Source organism: Oenanthe melanoleuca, chromosome 4, assembly GCF_029582105.1.
Source record: "Oenanthe melanoleuca isolate GR-GAL-2019-014 chromosome 4, OMel1.0, whole genome shotgun sequence".
Lineage (NCBI taxonomy): Eukaryota > Metazoa > Chordata > Aves > Passeriformes > Muscicapidae > Oenanthe > Oenanthe melanoleuca.
In genome coordinates this window covers 1,903,374-1,922,649 of record NC_079337.1, presented here as the reverse complement: position 1 = coordinate 1,922,649, position 19,276 = coordinate 1,903,374, and the positions used below count along the sequence as shown (strand labels likewise).

Sequence of the window (19,276 nt, the reverse complement as noted above, 5' to 3'; positions counted from 1 at the left end):
GGCGTCGCGGCGTCGTGACGTCACGCGGGCGCTGCGGCGGGAAGTTCGGAGCGGCGGCGGCGGCTGTGGCGGCTGTGGCTGTCAGTCAGTATCCCGATCCCGATCCCGATCCCGATCCCGATCCCGATCCCGATCCCGGAGCCGCTGGGTAGGATCGGGGTGTCCGCACGGGTCCCCGCGAGTGGCGGGGGCTGCGGTCGCGCAGGGGCATCCCTCAGGGCGGGAATGCTGGTGGATGGAGGCTGGGAAAGGGCCGTGTGGAGGCGGCGGTCCCACAGCGAGGGTCCCGCTGTCTGTGGCGTTCCTTCCCTCGGGAGTCATCCTAAGGGCTCTGCTCTAATAACTTCAGCAGTAACTCTGCCCTAAAAGTTCGCGTGTCCAAGGAATTTCACCTTATGAAGCACCCCAGGAGGTGGCAACCATAAGAACCAGCGTGAATCTTTCACCTTTTCATCATGTAAAGCCTTCTCACCAACCCAAAGAGTATATAAAAATTTATTTTAACATACCATGCGGCCTAACTTCAAGCATGCCAAGGGGTTTGGCTTCACGGGCAGCTGGTTTGGAGAGTCAGTTATTTTTTGCATGAGCTAAACATGCATGACCAACCCCACACCTGTGACAAAATCATTCTGGTAAAGGCTTCTCTGGTATTTTGTTTCTTTTTTTTTAACTGCAAGTAAACGTTCAGGTTTTTAATTCAAGTAATTCTGAATAAGAGTATTCAGAGTTGCCAGCTATTCATTTAAATGAATTAATTAATTAAAAAGCTGGAAAATATCTTGACATCTATTAAGAAAAGAGATTTTTTTTTTTCTTTTTTTTTTTTACCAGCAGTCTGTTAGATTGCTGTTGAGATTTCTCTTTAAAGTGCCCACAGGAGCTCTACCCCACTGGTTTGATACTGTGGTGAATTGCATCTAATTATTTTCATTTTAGGGAAAAAAAAAAGTAATTTATTGTCCACACTTTTCCTTCGCAGCTCTGGTGCACCCTGATAATTTCCCTGTCTCTCAGGCTGTGGGAAAATGTGAATATTTGTGAAATAAGCTGTTGGATGACTGTGTTGCCAAAACAATGGCCTCTCAGGAATTCACTGTGAGTGATTTTAAATCCTTTGCAATTAAGTAGGAATAAGTTTAAAGACTGTAGCTAATGAGATATTTGAACGTTTTCTTACTTCTTATTTCTTCAATATTTTACGTATTTGAAACAGGTGTTATACACTCACCAAAAGATGAAAAAAGCAAAAACTTGGCAAGATGGAATTCTGAGGGTTAGAACTGGCAGAAATCAGGTGAAAATTCAGATTTTACACTCTTTGATTTGATACTATCTGCTACTGCCAGTGGCAGTCTACTTGATTTGTGAAATGACTGCTTATTTACAATCTTATTTTTATATTGCAGGCTACCTTGTTTGATGATAAAGGACAATGTCTGGAGAGTATTTTTATAAAATCTCAGGTATATTTTGTTCAGAGTTGTTATTTTTATGTCTGATTGTAGTTTGTCTTTCAGGCAGCATTTCAAACACTTGCTTGGTAGCCAAAACAGTAGCTTTTCTTGTTGATATAAAATTCTGCTACAGTGCAAATAATGGAAAGGGAAAATCACTTCTATTTATTAATAGATCTTACTGTTTGTCCAGAAGGTTTCATGGAATTTTTCTTCCTTTGTGATAAAAGCAGTGTGTTGCAGTGCTATATGAAATAACCATTGAAGTGCTAATGCTTTTTAGAATATACATATAAATAAAAACATTATATGGCATCTGTGATATAGTAGGTGCAAGTACCTGAATGTTTTACATATAAGTACTTGAAAGACTATATTTATTTAAAATAAATCTATTGTCTTTTTTGCAGTACTATTATGTACACACTGCTGGTCTCTCTTTTCCAGGTGACTCCTGGAGATGATTTTGAAAGTGAGCGATATTTAATCACAGTTGAAGCAGTCAGAGTGGGTGAAAAGCCCTCTGAAGACCAGCCAAAGAAAGCAGAAGCTCCAGCAGTGGATAGAAATGGTGTGAAACCTGGTCTTCTACCCCCAAGACATCTCCCTGTCGGCTTGAAAAGGAAGTTTACGGTGTGTTTTTGTGGTTTTGTTATGGTGAATATATGCATAACTTTTTCCTGCCTTTTTTGGTTTTTTTTTTTTGTAATCCAGAGTGTGTTTTTTCCACATTTAGGAAGTTTGGTTTAAGCAGGATTGCTATTGCTGAGCCTGCAGTAAAAATCACAAGGGCTTGAGGTTGTTTCTGTGCACCTGTGGAATCCTCATGTGGATTTGATCAGAATATATTTTCAGGGCATTTGATCAGAATGTAGTTCATGGAGTGTGCCCCATTTTCAACACTTGATTGCAAAATATGGATTAATTAAAAATTTCTCCCCTAGGGGTTCCAAGGGCCACGCCAAGTTGAGAAGAAAATGCCAGCCATGGAAGAGGAAGAAAAACCAACCGTATTGCCTTTATCTAAGGAGTGCCAGGGGAGTTTTCCATCCAAGTTTTACATCAGCTCTCCATTATTTTCCATGATTTGCAAGAAGGATGCAGAAACAAATCCCTCTGCAGGCTGTCAGGAAGAAAGATGGAGGGACAATGGCAGAGAAGAGATGTCTGTGTCCTCACTGCTTTCAGCTCCCTTTAGTGACAGCTGTGAGGAGACAGAGAAGCCAAACTCCCATCAGTTTGTTGTGAAGCCAGAATCTCCTCTCCTTGCTGGGCACGCTGGTCCTGGGGCAGTGTCCCACCACATCAGGAGCACAGCACAGATAATTGCCCTTCTGAAGTCCAAACCAGCACAAGGACACAGGGAGCAAACATCTGGAGTCACAGGTTGTCTTTCCAGGTTTCAGGCAGCAGAAAATGCAGATTTATGTGACAAAAAAAGCCCAGTCCTCCCTGCTTTTTCAGGCGACCCTGCCAAAGGACTCGTTCCAGACACTCAGCACCTGCCTTTTATACAGGGAACTGTAAATGATGAAAAGGACTGGAATGCTCAAAGGCTTCCAGATTCAGCTGAACAACCTTGTGGTGGAGCAGTCACAGGACAGAGACAAGACAAAAAGGTAAATAGTTTAAGTCAAGATTTACAGGATCACTGCAACACAAATAGTTACTTCCTACCTGAGTCCACTGTAAGTAGAACGAGTGACAGTGAGTTTGTCCCATCCTCAGGTGACATTTCACTTTCAGCAAGTCCAACTGCCTTTGAAAACAATCCCTTTGGGTACAGGGAGCATTCAGGGACTGACAGGGAGAATTTCTCAGTGAAGATGGAGAGTGAGCTTCATCCAAGACCACATTCAGAGAGAGTGTCCCCAGAGCTCTCTGGGGATGTGACATGGACTGAAGCTGGAATTGTGAAGGAGGAGTTTGGTTTGCAGGACACAGACTCTAGTCCTGATGGGGAACTGATGGAGGTTAGCTTTAACCTAATGGAGACTTTTGATTTTAATGACACAGACAATGAAGATGTGTGTGAAAGAGAAGGGAAGGACTTGCCTGAGGGAGACTATTCACAGAGCCCAAGTTTCTTACAGGGAGAAGATGTAGCACAAGATGCTGCATTGAGGCCTCATTTGAAGCCTCATTCTTGCTGTGAAGTAGAGACACACAGCCAAGATGAAGTAAAGTGTTCCAGTTTTGATGGAGAGGGGGGTTCACCACCCCAGCTTTGTGACAGTGATGCCAGGAGAGCTGCAGAAGACACTGCAAACCAGACCAGAACTGAAGTGGAACTTTTAGATGATGGATGCAACACAAAAGAGATCAATGAAAGTCAGTCAAGTTTTGAAGCCACAAACAAAGAGGAGGATCTGGATGGCTATGCAGCACTCCCCATTATTGGCACATCCTGCATAAAAAACCAGCACTCTGATCTCTTGCCTGGTGACACCAATGTTAATGAATGTCACCCTGAAACCAGGGTGTTGGAGGCCACTGGAAGTCTTCCAGGAATTTCTCCCAGCAGAATAATTTCTGCCATGGACAAAAAGACTGAGGAAGGAGTTACACAGGTTGGGTGCATGGAATCCCCAGATGTTGGCTCAGAGCACTTCTGGGGTACTAAGAGTGATGACATTAAACCAGGCAGCCCTCTGCTGGCTTTGTCACAAAAATCAGATCCTTTAGAAACAGGTTATTCACCTCCAGAGGAAACAGCAGCAGGGGAAACTGCATTGGAAAATGCAGAGAGTGTAACTGCTTCTCCTGAAGCCTGCAAAGGAGAAGCAATAGGGGTGGATTGCCTGAAATGCACAGCAGTGGCTCAGAATTCCACAGGACTCCCTGATCTGGTGAATGATCTCGTTCTTCTAAGAGCTTTGACTCAGCATAGCACAGCATTAGAGAGCTTGCAAAAGATGGAGGAAAATACCAGCATGTTCTGTGAAACAGACACTTCTAAGGAGACACTTGAACCCCTTGAGAAAGATGAAGGTTAGGTCAGCTTGTATTTTAAACTGGATTCTGCATGTCTGTACCTGTTTGATTTCTCTCATTTCTCCTCATATTTAGAAATACTTTTAGAGTGATGTGTTATGTAGGTTCCCTCGTGCAGTTGTTACTGTTTAAAGCAGCATTGTGAGCTCCAAGCCTGTCTCTGTTTGCTCTCATTCAAACTAACAATTACTGTGCAATTTGTTGCGTGGGTAAGGTTTGCAAGACCTGTATATATTCAGATATTTTCATGTAAAAAAACCTCCCAGACTATTCACTGTAACTCACTGTACTTTTCCATCTCTTGTAGCTGTAAAAGAGTTTACAGAAATGCCTTACTCAGAAAGTTTACAGGCATCTTCCCGTTCATACTTTGATTCTCCTGGCCTTATGGTAACCAATTTTTGACTACATATAGTTATTTGTACAAGATAAATCCATTTTCCACCTGGCTCCTGGAATAAAATTCTTGGTGTATGGAACTATAGAGGTTGAGCTACAAATTAGAGGCATTGTTTATGAAGCTGGTAATAAATAGATTATGTCATCTTGACAATATTCAGGAGGCCTCATGTGTGACAAGAAACTTAATAGAAATTGTAGTATTTACTAATGTTTAATATTACACTTATATGTCTTATATGTTCTCCTTCCCTATCCCATCTTTTACCACCATTTTTTCCCCCCCACTATCTTTTAAAATACATGGCATTCATTGGAATTTGAGCATTGGGGTTGAAATACACTGGGAAAACTGTTTGTGTTTGATATTTCAGATTAATTTTTATCCAGTGCTATTAACAGCCTTTTTTCTTTCTCACTCCATCTAGAGCTTAAAGAAAGACTTTAGAAATCCTTCCCTTTTCCCCGTTCTGTTTGAAAAGCAAACATAGTTTCTTATCCTGTCATGGATGGTCCTGGCTTCCAAATAAAAAGGCTGTAACTGAAAAGGCTTCCTTTGTATAAATACAAGACATTTCTTAGCCTAAGTTTTCACTTTAACTGGTTATTAAATTGTTAGACTAATTAGGTTTTGGTACTTTCCTGTGCAGCCCAACTGTGTGGACAATTTATTACAGAAGACAGAGGCATATATTGTACCAATAGCAGCAGCCCAAAGAGACCCTGGGACATCTGACTGGCAACCAAAGGTACCATCTCTGTGGAAATGAAGTATAATTAACAGTGCTTCCTAAATTTCAGTTAATTGGTTTGCTAATTGTAATATACTAAGTCTTAATAAAATTTCAACCAGTTATGGTAATTTTTAGTACAGTTCACTGCAGGAAGTTTTCCGGGAGAGTTTTAAACTCAAATTACAAGGGGAAAAAAACCGCACTTTTTTGTTTCTCTCTGCAGTGTCAACAGATTATTTTTGTTCTATGTGTAAAAAGTATCTGCGTTGATTGTAGAGAGTTGCAGAGCAGTTTTTACTTCCTGTTAGTGATAATTGCAATGCATTGTGTAGCCTGTTGCCTTCCAAGGGCACCAAGTGAAAGGATCAGCAGCTAGTGAGGTCATGCTGAGAGCTCCATGCTCCCAGCTGGGATGGCAGCAGCACCCAGAGAACATGGACTTTGCAGCTGAGACGTTTTTCTCACCCCTCTTTTCAAGGAGTTTTGACCTTTATGACTTCAGACAGGTAAAACTTTTTTTTTTGTTCAGTTATCCTTACTAACCATAGTGGAAAAATGTATCCTGTCAGTTTAGGATAGGAAATAGTTCATTTTTAAACTGCTACAATCATGTCAAAGTCAATTATTTTTACTTACCTTTGTCACAGAACTTCATAATGTGTGACTTGTTTTTTTCTGCTCCTTTGATCAGATGCACTTTGAAAAAAAGAAGATACACAGTTTAATTTCTAACAAGTTTTTGCTTATGTTTTTTTTTTTTTTTAATAAAGTCTCCAGGTTCCAGGAGCCTTCGTAAGGGTGATGTTGATGTTATCAGAGAAGGGAATTTTCAAATGAAGCCTGATGTTACTGAAGAGCTAGGGATAAATCAGTCCTGTAAGTGAAAGTAAAAGGAGAAGGGCAGTGATTGGCCTCAAAATTTCTGCATGACTTCAATGCTTTATGTGTTTTTCTTAGCACTGGCATTGGATGTGTATCCTGAAGTGCCACCATGGACAATGTCATGCTCACCCTCTGACCTGAGCCAAGCACAGTGGACTGCCTGGGAGCCTGGCAAGGTGGGCATTGACAGACTCTTGCAGATATCTTCTTCATTTCCTGTGTGTTGTGGCAATTTCTTCTTGTTGAAACCCTTGTATCACAGCTCTGAGAGACATTGCAGTTGTTTAGAATGACGAGAGGGAGAATACTGATAAAAGAGCTGTAATCAGGGTTTTTCCTGTCATTCACCTGCCATGTTCATCCTTCACCTGTAGATTTCCTCAGGACCAACTTCCCCACTTGATCCAGACTCTACAATTTCTCCACCTTGGGAAAATGAGGAGACTATTGGAGACATCCAGGAGCCCCTGATGCATGGGATCTTACCAAGTGAACCAGAACTGCCATTTTTTTTCAGTAAGAATTTACACTTTTATACTGGCACCTCACAGTGTTTTAGCTGAAAAATCTCTGAGGATTCTTCAAGTACAATGAATTGGGCTATCATAGACAGTGACTCTGCCAATTATATTCTCTTGAAAGAGACTTTAGTGGAGGGATTTAGTTTTATAAAGAAAAATCCACTTTTAGTTTGGGGGGAAAAGGGCTGTAAGCTAAGCTTCTAAGCGATACCTGTGTTTTTATTTACCTGCTTTTAATTTTGCTTCCATATTCAGCTGTCCTCTGACCCTCTCCATTTGACACCTATCTGTAACTGTCACTAATGATAGTTAATTTAGTCAAAAGGATGCTTTTTTGGTAGTAAGAGCTTATTTATCTGCATTGTTTAATATTAATTCATAGGTTTGTGGGTTACCTTTTGGAAAATGCAGCGAATGTTAAACTGGGTACTTTCTAGTTGGCATCTGAGACATCAGATTAATGACTTCCAAAACACAACCATGTTTACATAATGGTCTTTTATACAAGCAGAGTGACTACAAAATGTGTTCTGAGTATGAAGATTTTAAAGAATTAAAACTAATTGAAAGAGTCACACAAAATCCATCATTTAGTGTAATACTGCACAGGAACACTCCAGAGAGCTTCCCAGTTAAAAAAACAGGATGTAAGAGGAAGAACTTAGGTACAAAAAGCAAGGAATTCTCTGAAGTGCCATCCCTAGGTGCTCCAAGTTGCTTGTAAGCTGTATTTGCCCCACAGCCCGGGAGGAATCCAGCTCTCCAGAGGGATGCAGCCTCCCAGCATTCAAGCCCACGGTGAAAACACGAACTCCATTTGTCACTCTTCCTGCCACTGAGGAGATTCCTGATGTGTTTGACCCCACTGAGAGTGAGGAGACCCAGCAATCTTTGGACTCTTCAGGAGGCAGTTTGTGCAGTGAGCCAGTGGCGTTTCCTAGGAGTGCTCCTGGCCCCGAGGACAGGAATTATGAAACCTCTGTGTTTGGGGAGTACATGGAAGATGGACAAAGGGGATCTGTGCCACCAGTGCTCCCTAATGTGACTGCCCAACACAGACAAAGCAAGTGGCTGAAGTATCAAAGCAGTGCTCAGTGTGATTTGATCCCAGAAAACAGCACTGATGAGGAAGAGAAGGATGACATCTGCACCCAGAGCATCCTTGGAATGCTGCCAGGTGACACAGGAGAGGGCAGAGCCATGAATCCAAGTGTGAATCCACGTGCTCCCAGCTCTGCACCGCTGCTGCCAGCCAGGAGCTCGCCTGGGGAATGCTCCAGGGCTGCCAGCACCAGCCTCCCAGATCTGGTTTCAGAGGGGAAGGTACTTTCCCTGCACTCAAGGCAGACACCTCTGGCTGCAGCCACACAAAAGGTGTTGAGTCACCTGAGCTGCCACACCGGAACAGGAGACAGCCAGGTGTGTAACTGTTCAAGCAAACACAGCTATCACTGACACAAACACATTTCTCTTGCCTAAGGCACTGCATTTATCTGATTTCCTGCAAGATATTATCAGTATGATTGGATGAAATCTTTCTACTGACATAGTGACACCAAGAAATGTATTTTTTTTAAGTGCCATGACTAATCCCTTGTAAAGGTAATTCCTTGGCAAACGTGGTGCCAGATTTAGATTTTTAATCTGAATGTTGATGGCAGGAAGATGAAAGAAAAGCTGCTGGGCTGTTTTGACATCTGTAATTGGTAAGACATTGTGTGCATAAAGGGTTTTTCATTAATTGTGGTATCAGCATCATTTTAATGATTACCCATTTTTTTGCTTCAAGGCATAGTCTCTGACTTCAAACTATTATAAATTCCTTCAGTTTTAGTTATATAGAAGTCAAGTTATGGCACTGGATAAGCACTTAAAAATTTAGCATAGCTGTTTGAGACCAGTAGACAAATGGAGTAAATTAGGGGAAAACACCAAAACAACCACAAGTCAGGTTTTTAAAGTTGTCAAATGATCTTGAGAGTTGAAGAAAATATTAACTCTTTTTAAAAAAGTTTTTTAGTTCTTTAAAACTGTCCAATACAGTATCTGTGTGAAGTCGAGGTGAGGAAATAACTAATATACTTGATATATACACTGGTATACACATTTTATGTGTTTATATACATCTATATGTAAAATGGTGTTTGGTGTTTGTGTGCTCCTTCCCCATGCCTAATGCTGAAAAGCATGGTTTTGAATTACATAATTCACTCTAAAGCCTTTGGAAGTATTATCTGTGTTATTATAAATGCAGGCTGTTTGGCAAAGGGCATATTTTAACCTCATGGTGCATCCTACATGGCAGCCCAAGCTCTAGGAACATGTATTTTGACAAATCTGCAATATTTCTCTAATTCAAGGTCTTACAGTTTTTAATTGTTTATTTTCCTGGGTCTTTTTAGGGCATAACAATTTCTGAGTTGTCTTTTCCTCCTGTGGATAAAGTGAAGCATGCCAGCCTTCCTAAAAGGAAGATTTCCATCCCAGCTGTGTTTCAGTCTCACACTCACTACAAACAGGTTTTTAAAGCTGCTCTGACAGGTAAGTCTCTGCTCTGTGAAATGCTGCCATTTTAAACATTGCCTATCAAAGCAACAGGGTGCATTTCATTATATATATATATATATATATATATTTATACACTAAAATATAATCAGTATAATCAATAAATATTTTATACTCAAAATTGCAAAGACAAAACAAAAAACTTCTGTTGAACTCTGTAACCTCAGGGCTGTTTTCCAGTCTTAGGATTTCTAAGCCTTTTTTTTTTTTTTCCCTTAAATAAGTGGATTTTGATTTTGTAGGTCATATGGTTTCTTTTAGGACTCAGATTAAATATTTTGATTTGGGATGGAAATCTTCCAATGAAAATCCACGTGTTTGAATGTTGTGTACCTGTGCAAGCGTTTTAAGGCTGTGCTAATGATTCTGTTGTTCTCCATTCCCTACCAAGAGCAATTGAACATCATGCTGTTTGAGCTGGCACAGAGGCTGCACAATGCCCTCTCCAAAGTGGATATATCATTTTACCCTGCTGTGAAAGGTGGGCAAGGCCAGAGCCAAGGAAGCAGTGCTCCACTCTGCAACCACATGCACCCTGCCAAGCTGGTGATGGTTAAAAAAGAAGGTCAAAACAAGGTGCTGTTTATTCCTTGTGTTTTTACACTTTTGGGTGAAAGCCTCTTTTTTCCTTGCTTGCTCATGGTCTCTTTTTTCCCCTCCCTTCCCCTGCAGGGTCGTTTGTTCTATGCCTGTGATGCCCCAAAAGCTGAGCAGTGTTCCTTTTTCAAGTGGATTGAAGATGTGAACCCCACACAGACAAAGTCCAGACCAAGCACAGTGCTCCATGATGCAAAAAGTATTGGGACTTACCTCAGGAGTCAAAAGATTGCTGTCTATGAGGAATGTCAGCTTTTGGTGAGGTATCCTGGAATGCTGTGCACTCCTCTCAAGTGCTGTATGAATTCAGGGTTTATAAATATTCCAGTAGCTCAGGAGTTCAGCAGGATTTAACATGTTTTCTCTGTATTTAAAGAGTAAAGGTTTCTTTCTGTAAAGAAATGCAAGAGCTAAATTAGTGAAGGAAAAATATTTGTAGCAATGGTATTTCTTTTAAGCAAGATTCAAAACTGCTGACCAACAACTTGATCAATTGCTTAATGTTACAACTATTACATTTGAATTATTGTTCATTTAGTCTTCAGTAGGAGAATTTGATTTATTCTCTTCAAGATTATAATTTTAATGCCATAAGTCATCTCAAAGGCTATTCTGTGCTGTTTAACTGTAGAGGAAACAATTTAATTGAGGCTGAATATGAGGGAATTTTGCAGTCAAGATTAAAGTATTTAAAACTGGTTAATGTAAGATAATTTACAGTCACTTGGTCCCATCTGTGGAGGTTTCTTATTTTTGGTGCTGAATCCAAAATATGCAGATTGTTTACATACTTTTTTTTTCTTACAATTTTCCAGGAAAGCCTTTGAAATTCCAACACAGCGGTACAGTAAGTTCAAGAAATTTATGAATACACCTGCCAGGTTTGATGGTGACTCCAAACCCAAATTATACCTGAAACTAAGCAAAAAGGAGCATTCTTCTCTCTACAGCAAAGGTGAGCACATCTTAAACATCAGACTTAAAGGGTGGCAGTAGGAGAAGCTCATGAGGACTCTGTATTTTTTTTTTTGGCAGATGACATCTGGGTTGTTTCCAAGACCCTAAACTTTGATCCAATTGATACTTTCATTGCCAGCAGTGCTTTCTTTGGACCATCCTCCAACAATGAAATAGAATTGCTACCACTGAAAGGCTACAGTCCCTCCAACTGGAGATCAAACAGTGAGTTCCACAGCAAATAATTCAGAACTGTGGGAAACAAATAAGGAAAAATCCAGCCAGCACTGAAGGATGAGTTTAGAATTTCTCAGATCTTATATATGATTTAACTCACAGTATTTCTTTTTTCTTGTGGGTTTGAATATATAATTTGAATGCAGTAATAAACACAATTAAACCTGCAAAGCGGCTGAAATGAGAAAAATATGAACAAAGTAGTAAATTGTACAGCATGATGTACAAAGCAAGTTGACTGTCAGAGTGTAAGTAAAAGGATTATGTTTTTACTGCTCTTGGAAAAACAAAATGCAGAAACCTCAAGCAACTCACTGGAAAATCTGTATTTATATTAAAAAAACATGTATTAAGTCTGTGCTTCTGCACAAATTTCTTGGTTTTGCTGTTGAATTGAGTTAAAGCTTTGGGGTTGTTTTGTTTTGTAAATGGAGAAGATAAAATCAGTTAATTACTCTTTTGGCATTTTATAATTAATTTATTTAGCTGATTTGAAATTTCTGCTCATTTAATTTCTTTCTTGTTTTGTTTTTCTGTGGCCTTTCCAGTGTGTGTTCATGCCTTGCTGGTTTGTAATGCCAGTGGTGAGCTGGCATCCTTAAGGAACATGGAGGAGCACTTCAATCCATCCACATTACCACTAATCCCATATCTCCTGAAAATGTGAGTTACTGTTCAGTGATGCTGTGAGCAGGTCATAAAACAGCAGCAGTCCAGTGTAGGAATGTCAGAACCAGGAGGTCCAAATCAGATTGTATCACAAATTTTGGCTATTTTTTGTTTTCTTAGGAATTTTAATTCTGAAAATGCTACAAAGAGAGTCAACAAAAGGAAATTTACTCCACCTGCCATGAGCCTGAAATGCTCAATGATGTCTGGCCCTGTGAGCTCTGAAGTGGCAATGGGAGTGGCTGAAGAGATGATCCAAAGGTTCTCCCTGAACCCAGACCAAGCAGCATCACTGATTCACATAGCTCAGATGATGACCTCCTGTGGAAACCCCAAATCAGGGCAAGAACACCAGAGCTTCCCCATCACAATCATACGTGGTACACAGCCAAGAATTGTGACATTTGCTGCTATTGTATCTTTGCAGAAATGCTGATAAATGTGAAATGCCAGAATCAGCCCCTCTGATAGTGACTGTGCCATTAATACATCCATTCTGTCAGCACAGAGCTTTTGCCCCTTAAATTTTCATTCTACCTTTTGCAGGATTTCAGGAGGTTTTGTCTAGAAATAGCTATACACAAAATCAGAGTTGTTTAGTGTCCTCTGCTTCTTTCTTTTCATATTAAAACCACTTTTTATCATGTCTTAGCTTTGTTTTTGTAAGTGTAAAGTTTCTGGGAGCTGCTGAAAAAAGCCCATGCAATGTTTTTAGAGGGATCACAGCATAACTGAAGTTAAAGCAATTAATTTCTAGTAAATTCTCACTTGTAACTTGGGCTTTTTCTTCCAAAATACCAGGTGTTTTTGGAGCTGGCAAGAGCTACTTGCTGTCTGTGGTGATCTTGTTCCTCGTGCAGCTCTTTGAAAGCAGTGAAGCTACAGAGGGTCCAAGAGCAACTCCATGGAAACTTCTCATTGCTTCTTCCACCAACGTTGCTGTGGACAGGATACTGCTGGGGTGGGTTACTGAGGCTTTTAGGGACTCTTCTTCCAAAACCAATAATGCACTTACATTGCAGTGATATTTGTGTTGGTATTTCCTGTAAAACATGTGAAAAAGATGGATTTCTTTCCCTAAAAAGTGCCACACACAGGCTTTAATTTTACCTCAGCACTTTTGCATAGTTAAAAAAGAGCAAAAGCTACATAAAACATTTACAGAAGACTAGTTTAGGCTTTGCTCTCATCAAATTTACTATTAAAATCCATCATGACAAAGTAGTACTGCTCAGGTATCTTTGGAATGTAGAGAAGAAGGAGCAGAGATAACCAGATTTGTGAAAATTCAGCATTAAGTTATCATGAAATAAATGCCTGGTTTGGAAGGAAAAAGGAAGGGAAGATACATATGGAAGGCTGTGAGAGGGGAATCATCAAGGCATTAAGCATTTTTGAGGCAAATCATAATGAGGTAATTTGTTTGATTTTCTTGAATTACTGAGGTTCTCAATCTCATGAATCACCAAACTTCGTGTTCCTCAGTATTCTGATGAGTCTTTTGAAAACACTTTGGAGGTTTTCAGTATTTTTTCCATTTCTTTAATGTTTATCTTCTCTTTTTCTTTAAAGTCTGCTCGATCTTGGATTTGAGGATTTTATAAGAGTGGGAAGTATAAGGAAAATCACGAAAGCAATTCTTCCCCATAGGTAAGAAACCTCTTTGAGGGATCTGAAGCAATTTGGGGCAGGTTAATGTTGCTGTTATGTATAAAGTATGGTTATTTTTCCCAGCACTGCTATTTTCAGTTACTGCAATGTATGTTACAAAATCTTCTTTGAAGTTTACATGCAGGCTCGGGAAATGAAAATGAGCAGCTGAAAGAGCTGCTTGCTCTCATGAAAGAAGATTTGACTCCAGCTGAAAAAATGTATGTCAGGAAGAGCATTGAGCAGCATAAACTGGGGACCAACAAAACTATTCTGCAACAGGTACAGTGAAAGAGATGGGATGGGAAAGCAGGGATTTGCTGTGTCTTATCCACAGGCCCAGCAAATGGAAGCTGGGAATCCCCTGTCACACCTGCCAAACTCCTGGTTTTAAAATACAAAGTGAATGTTAGATTTGATTCCACAGGTATAGTTTAGTGTCCTGTTTCTAAAAATAAATTTAGGTGTGCTGTAGTTATGTGCTGCACAGAGATTAACTATGAAATGATCCTAACTTTTTGCCTTCCTGTTTTCTCCTTGCTCGTGCAAGGTGAAAGTGGTTGGAGTGACATGTGCTGCCTGCCCTTTCCCTTGCCTGAATGCACTCAGGTTTCCTGTGGTGATGCTGGATGAGTGCAGCCAGATGACTGAGCCTGCTTCTCTCCTCCCCATTGCCAGGTACAGCCTGCCTGTGGGGCTTCAGCAGGGACACAAGCTCCAAGAAGTGCCAAACTCCACAGCTTTTTGAGCACATGAACCCCGAGGTCTGGCCTTAGAGAACAAGAAGAGTGATTTTTAAATTGAGGCCTGTCCTTAGGTGTTGTTAAACTGGGGTGGAGATGGGAAGCAATGTGATATGAAAACACAGCACTCTCTCTGGTTATGAACACTTTAACATCCTTTTTTTCTTGTTTTTTTCACATTCTTATTTAGGTTTCAGTGTGAAAAGCTTGTCCTTGTTGGAGACCCCAAGCAACTGCCACCAACTATTCAAGGGTCTGAGAGTATTCATGAGCAGGGATTGGAGCAGACTCTCTTTGACAGGCTCTGCCTAATGGTAGGTGCTGCTGAACACAACTTTGGAAAAGGTGGAGAGTGGAATTGTAGGTCCCCTGAGGTCACTAGGGGAATTCTGGCTCAGATGTCAGAGGATCAGGATTTCAGCATTGTGAAATATCATAAAATCACAGAATGGTTTGGGTTGAAAGGGACCTCAAAGGCCCCCTAATCCAAGCCCCCTCTACAGACAGGGACACCTTCCACTAGACCAGGCTGCTCAGAGCTCCATCCACATGAACTCTTCCCAGATTTCTGTATCCTCATTCCTTAGGGACATAACCCGATCCTTCTTCGGACCCAGTACCGCTGTCACCCTGCCCTCAGTGCCATTGCCAACGAGCTGTTCTATGATGGAAACCTCATAGACGGGATTTCTGAGGAGGACAGGGCTCCTCTATTGGAATGGCTTCCAACACTCTGCTTCTATAGCATTCATGGCATGGAGCAAGTAAGTTCCTCAACGCTTCTTATATACTTCTTATATAACAAGTCAATATTTTAGTTTTCCTCCATTCCATTTCTTTTCACATTGCTGGTGAGAACTCATTTGGGAATCTTTTTCCCTCCTTCTCAGATTGAAAGAGACAACAGCTTTTATAACATGGCAGAAGCTCATTTTACAGTCAAGCTCATCCAGTCTCTGATTGCAAGTGGAATAGAAGGAGCTGCTATTGGTGTGATTACCCTTTATAAATCACAAATGTATAAGGTTTGTATCATAAATCAATAATAAAAGTCAATAAAGCTGTTTCCTTAAACACTGAGTAGCCAGACTCTGCACTATTCCTACAAGCCCCCTTCCCTGTTTCTCTGCCCACAGATCCAGCATTTGCTCAGTGGGGTTCACTCTGAGGCTTTTGAAGTCAAGCCTGTCCAGGTGTCCACGGTGGACGCGTTCCAAGGCGCGGAGAGGGAAATCATCGTCCTGTCGTGTGTCAGGACCAGGCAGTTCGGCTTCATAGACTCGGAGAAGAGGATGAACGTGGCACTGACCAGGGCCAAGAGGCACCTGCTGATTGTGGGAAGTCTGCCCTGTCTGAGCAGGAACAGGCTGTGGGGAAGAGTAATTCACCACTGCAAAGGTAAGAGATTCTTTGCTGGGGTTTTTGGAACCGTGCGCCTCATTTTTTAAAATTATGTATAATACACCTTATAGTGGTTATATATTATATAATAATATGTAAAATACATGGTTTGTACACTAGAGCAACCACTATATTCATTACTGTTCATTATATTCATTATTATTCATCATATAAACTTTAAACTTTTTCGTATTACATAGAAAATCTAATATATTTCAAGAAAATCCAAGAATGTGCAAGTTGCACATTTGCAGTTTTATCTGCAAACTCTTTTTATGCTTGAAGGCATTCTTTTATCCAGTAATGGAATTTTACCTGCCTGGCTGACATCAAAGAAAGCATCTTGTTAGTGACTGAACTCCAAAGAGCCTTTTTCCCAGCAGAAATACCACAGCCAGTCAATACTCTTGGGGAAATTGATGTTGGCATTGCCAGGGGCTGATTCCACAATGGATGCTGTAGAGAGAGGTGTAATTATCCTGTTTATTGCTGCTTTTAGGATGGGAAAATGGCTTGCAACATGCAAGCCAGTGCGAGCAGCAGCTGAATGACGTTCTCAAGTCTTACTTGGAGAACTGGGAGGAAGAAGAACACAGTAAGAAAAAGGAAAAATAAAATATGTATTGATTTTATGAACAAAATATAACTGCTTGTTATAGCAATAGCTGTGGTAATTTTTAATCTAGTATTTATTGAATGTGGGGTATTTTTGTTTGGGTCTCAGTGCACTGATACTTCAGTTTGACCTTGTGGTCATATGACTAAAAATTATTAAAGTAACTTTATTTGATTGATAACCATCAATAGAGTGACTTTATCTGCTTGAGAAGTGAAATCCTTTTCATGTAAATCTAATAGTAATGATATTAATGGTATTTCATTGTTCTTCAGATTAAGCACCATGGTATTTTAGAGCAATTCCATCACCTTCCATATTTACAGGTTGGTCACATCCAGGAAGGACCTTGGCTGTAACAATTAAAAGGGAAAATCTTGAGTTCTATCCAGGGCCTGCAGGGGCTCCAAGAGAGCTGGAGAGAGACTTGTCACAAGAGCATGGAGTGACAGCACGAGGGGGAATGTCTTCCATTGTCAGAGGACGGGTTTACCTGGGATATTAGGGATAAATGCTTCCAGGGGCGGGTAGTGAGGTTGCCCAGAGGAGCTGTGGCATGTCTGTAAGTGTTCAAGGCTAGGCTGGACGGTGCCGGTGAGCAGTGCCGCAGTGGTGTCCGTTCCGCCAGGTGCCCGGCGCCCCGGGAATTCCCCGTTTGCTTCCCGATTTTCCCGCTCCCGCCGCCGCCAGGGGGCGCCGCGCGCGCGGCGGAGGGAGCCGCCCCGGCGGTGATGCGCCCCTCCCGCCACTGCGGCCGCAGCACCGCCCCGCCCTGAGGGGCAGCGCCGGCTCCTTCCGCCGGGGGTGGGCTGAATAGCGCCTTCAAATTACTGCTGACACCTCTGTCCCAGCTCCCTAAAATCTCAATCAACAAGCCATTAGAACGCAACGGGAGTAAAACTAAATCCTCGTTTAAGTGTATTTATCCGCTCTCTTTTCTCTCTTTCAAATGCTAAATCCATTTCAGCATATGCCCCTTCTTTCTCTCGCCTTTCTCTAAAGACTGGCAGCCCGCACTACTCTTGTAAATATGAAAGATGCTAATCATATGACATATCACGTCTCAGTCGGAGCCTGGAATAAAGCCTTGAGATTTGGGATCATTGCCTCCAGACAACAGCTTCATCAGCCGGAAAGTTGGGTTTTTTTCTCCTTTCCTTCAACTCTCAATCCCTTCTTTGTCTGAGGGAAAATGCAGCCAACTCGAGCCACCCCGGCCATATGGTTCACTCTGTGTTTTCTTAGTTGAATCCTGAATTGTTTGTGACTTGCGAAGGGGTTTTTTTTTTTTTTTGGAAGTGTGTATAAAGACATAGAAGAGGCTGCCCGGACCGGGGTGGCTGTGCAGGATAACTCCATGTTCTTCACGTGTTCGCTTTCAGCCACCTCACCACACAGTCAGAAAGTATAAACCTGCAGGCACACTTTATACCAATAGCCTGTTCCACTTATCTGGTATTCTTCCCCTTCTGGGCAAAAATATCCAGGTGGTTTTCCCTTTTCTGGGTGGAAATTCCTTCTTGAAACACCATTTGTGTCTTTACTCAGCTCCTCAAAGCAGAGTTATTGCTCACTGGCAAATCCCTCCTAGAAATGCCTTGACTAAGAGAAGCCCTTGAGTATTTTGAGTAAGGAAAAGTATCTTTTTAGACCTGTATAAATTAGGAGCCGGGTGAGTTCAGCACACCCGAGTTTGGATATCCCCCTGTTTGATGGCGAGCCTGCCAAATTTTCTTTCTCTCTTTCCTCACACAACCTCCCCCCCCCACCTCCAAAAGGCCCTTTCACCAAACCATTAAATTCTACAGAGGTGGTCAAGCTAGTCCTGCTTTTCAGGCGTTGGAGAAAGAAAAGGGTCCTTGAAGTTTAGAAGATGCCCAAGGAAAACTCATTGAATGACATCAAAAGAATGAGTTTCCATAGCTGTTGAAGCACGAGAGCCGTGTAGCTGCACAAAGGCGGGTTGGGGCAGTGGGACTGTCCCACTGCTCTATCCCAGCACAATTGGGTCACTGAAATAGGGAATTAATTACCATTGGAGAGTGGGCAGCCCATTCACCACTGGCTGAGTTTTATTAAACGCCAATATAAATAACAAAACAACTCTTGTGGCTGCACTATTCCTACACGCCAAAGGAAGGATTATGTTGGGGATTAACATCTTAAAGTCTATGAGACTTTCTGACTCAAGGCTCGGAGCTGGTAATCGTATTTGTCTCCTGGTTCAGCGATTAGTGCTCTCCCTCGCGCACCTTCGCCTGGATGGCCAATGTCCCTTTTTGCAGGCACTGGGTTTTTCACACAATCGGCTGTTCTTTTCCCCACATCTATAGAAAAGAATAAGAAAACTGAAGCGTGTTCACGCGATCCTCAAGCTTCTTCTCTTCTTCATGGGAAAGGAAGGCACCGGCAGCCTTTTTTCACAAGGGGGGGGAGGCAAACCCTCTTGGGGGGGCAGGACTGCAAAATCGCTCCGCAGGCCTGCACCTGCCATGCAAATCCGCCGGGAACAATCGGCCCCCGACGAGGGCCAGGGTGGGGGGAGCCGGGGAAGGATGCCGGGACAGCGCTCGTGGGGGACCCCTCCTCGCCTCCATCCCAGAACAAACCCCAAATGTGCTGGTACAGCTTGGGAGCTGGGGGGCTGGTCCTCATCTTGTCCCTCCCTGAGGCACTTCTGGCTGCAGCGAGCACGGGGTGTTCAGAAGGACCTGGATCAGGCCGTGGGGGATACACAGCCCAGCACTTGGATTTCTTCCCTCTGCAGAGCACCCCAGCACTTTGCTGTGTGAGGACATATCCTCACACCCCACTGGAGAGCAGAGCCACCCCACTGTCAGAGATTATATGTGCT

At 42.0% G+C, this 19,276-nt stretch overlaps 1 protein-coding gene and 1 long non-coding RNA gene across 2 annotated transcripts; one reads left to right on the top strand and one right to left on the bottom strand.

Annotated features, from left to right (window-relative positions):
• Positions 1 to 90: 90 nt before the first annotated feature.
• On the top strand, positions 91 to 17,614 carry ZGRF1 (zinc finger GRF-type containing 1). Its single transcript, XM_056489898.1, has 27 exons — positions 91 to 148; positions 983 to 1,098; positions 1,217 to 1,297; positions 1,410 to 1,466; positions 1,905 to 2,090; positions 2,402 to 3,076; positions 5,501 to 5,599; positions 6,355 to 6,460; positions 6,542 to 6,642; positions 6,841 to 6,982; positions 7,730 to 8,406; positions 9,390 to 9,528; positions 9,944 to 10,128; positions 10,225 to 10,412; positions 10,965 to 11,104; positions 11,185 to 11,331; positions 11,892 to 12,006; positions 12,133 to 12,392; positions 12,814 to 12,973; positions 13,585 to 13,662; positions 13,797 to 13,944; positions 14,213 to 14,340; positions 14,596 to 14,719; positions 14,993 to 15,169; positions 15,296 to 15,430; positions 15,542 to 15,803; positions 16,306 to 17,614. Exons 2-27 carry the CDS (start codon positions 1,078 to 1,080, stop codon positions 16,419 to 16,421), a joined length of 4,647 nt encoding a protein of 1,548 aa, XP_056345873.1. The 5' UTR covers positions 91 to 148; positions 983 to 1,077; the 3' UTR covers positions 16,422 to 17,614.
• Positions 2,963 to 12,862, bottom strand: LOC130252400 (uncharacterized). Its single transcript, XR_008840349.1, has 4 exons — positions 12,781 to 12,862; positions 10,363 to 10,540; positions 6,221 to 6,280; positions 2,963 to 3,035 (listed from the first exon to the last, which is right to left on the bottom strand). It is a non-coding gene; the product is annotated as an uncharacterized LOC130252400 (long non-coding RNA).
• Positions 17,615 to 19,276: the final 1,662 nt, after the last annotated feature.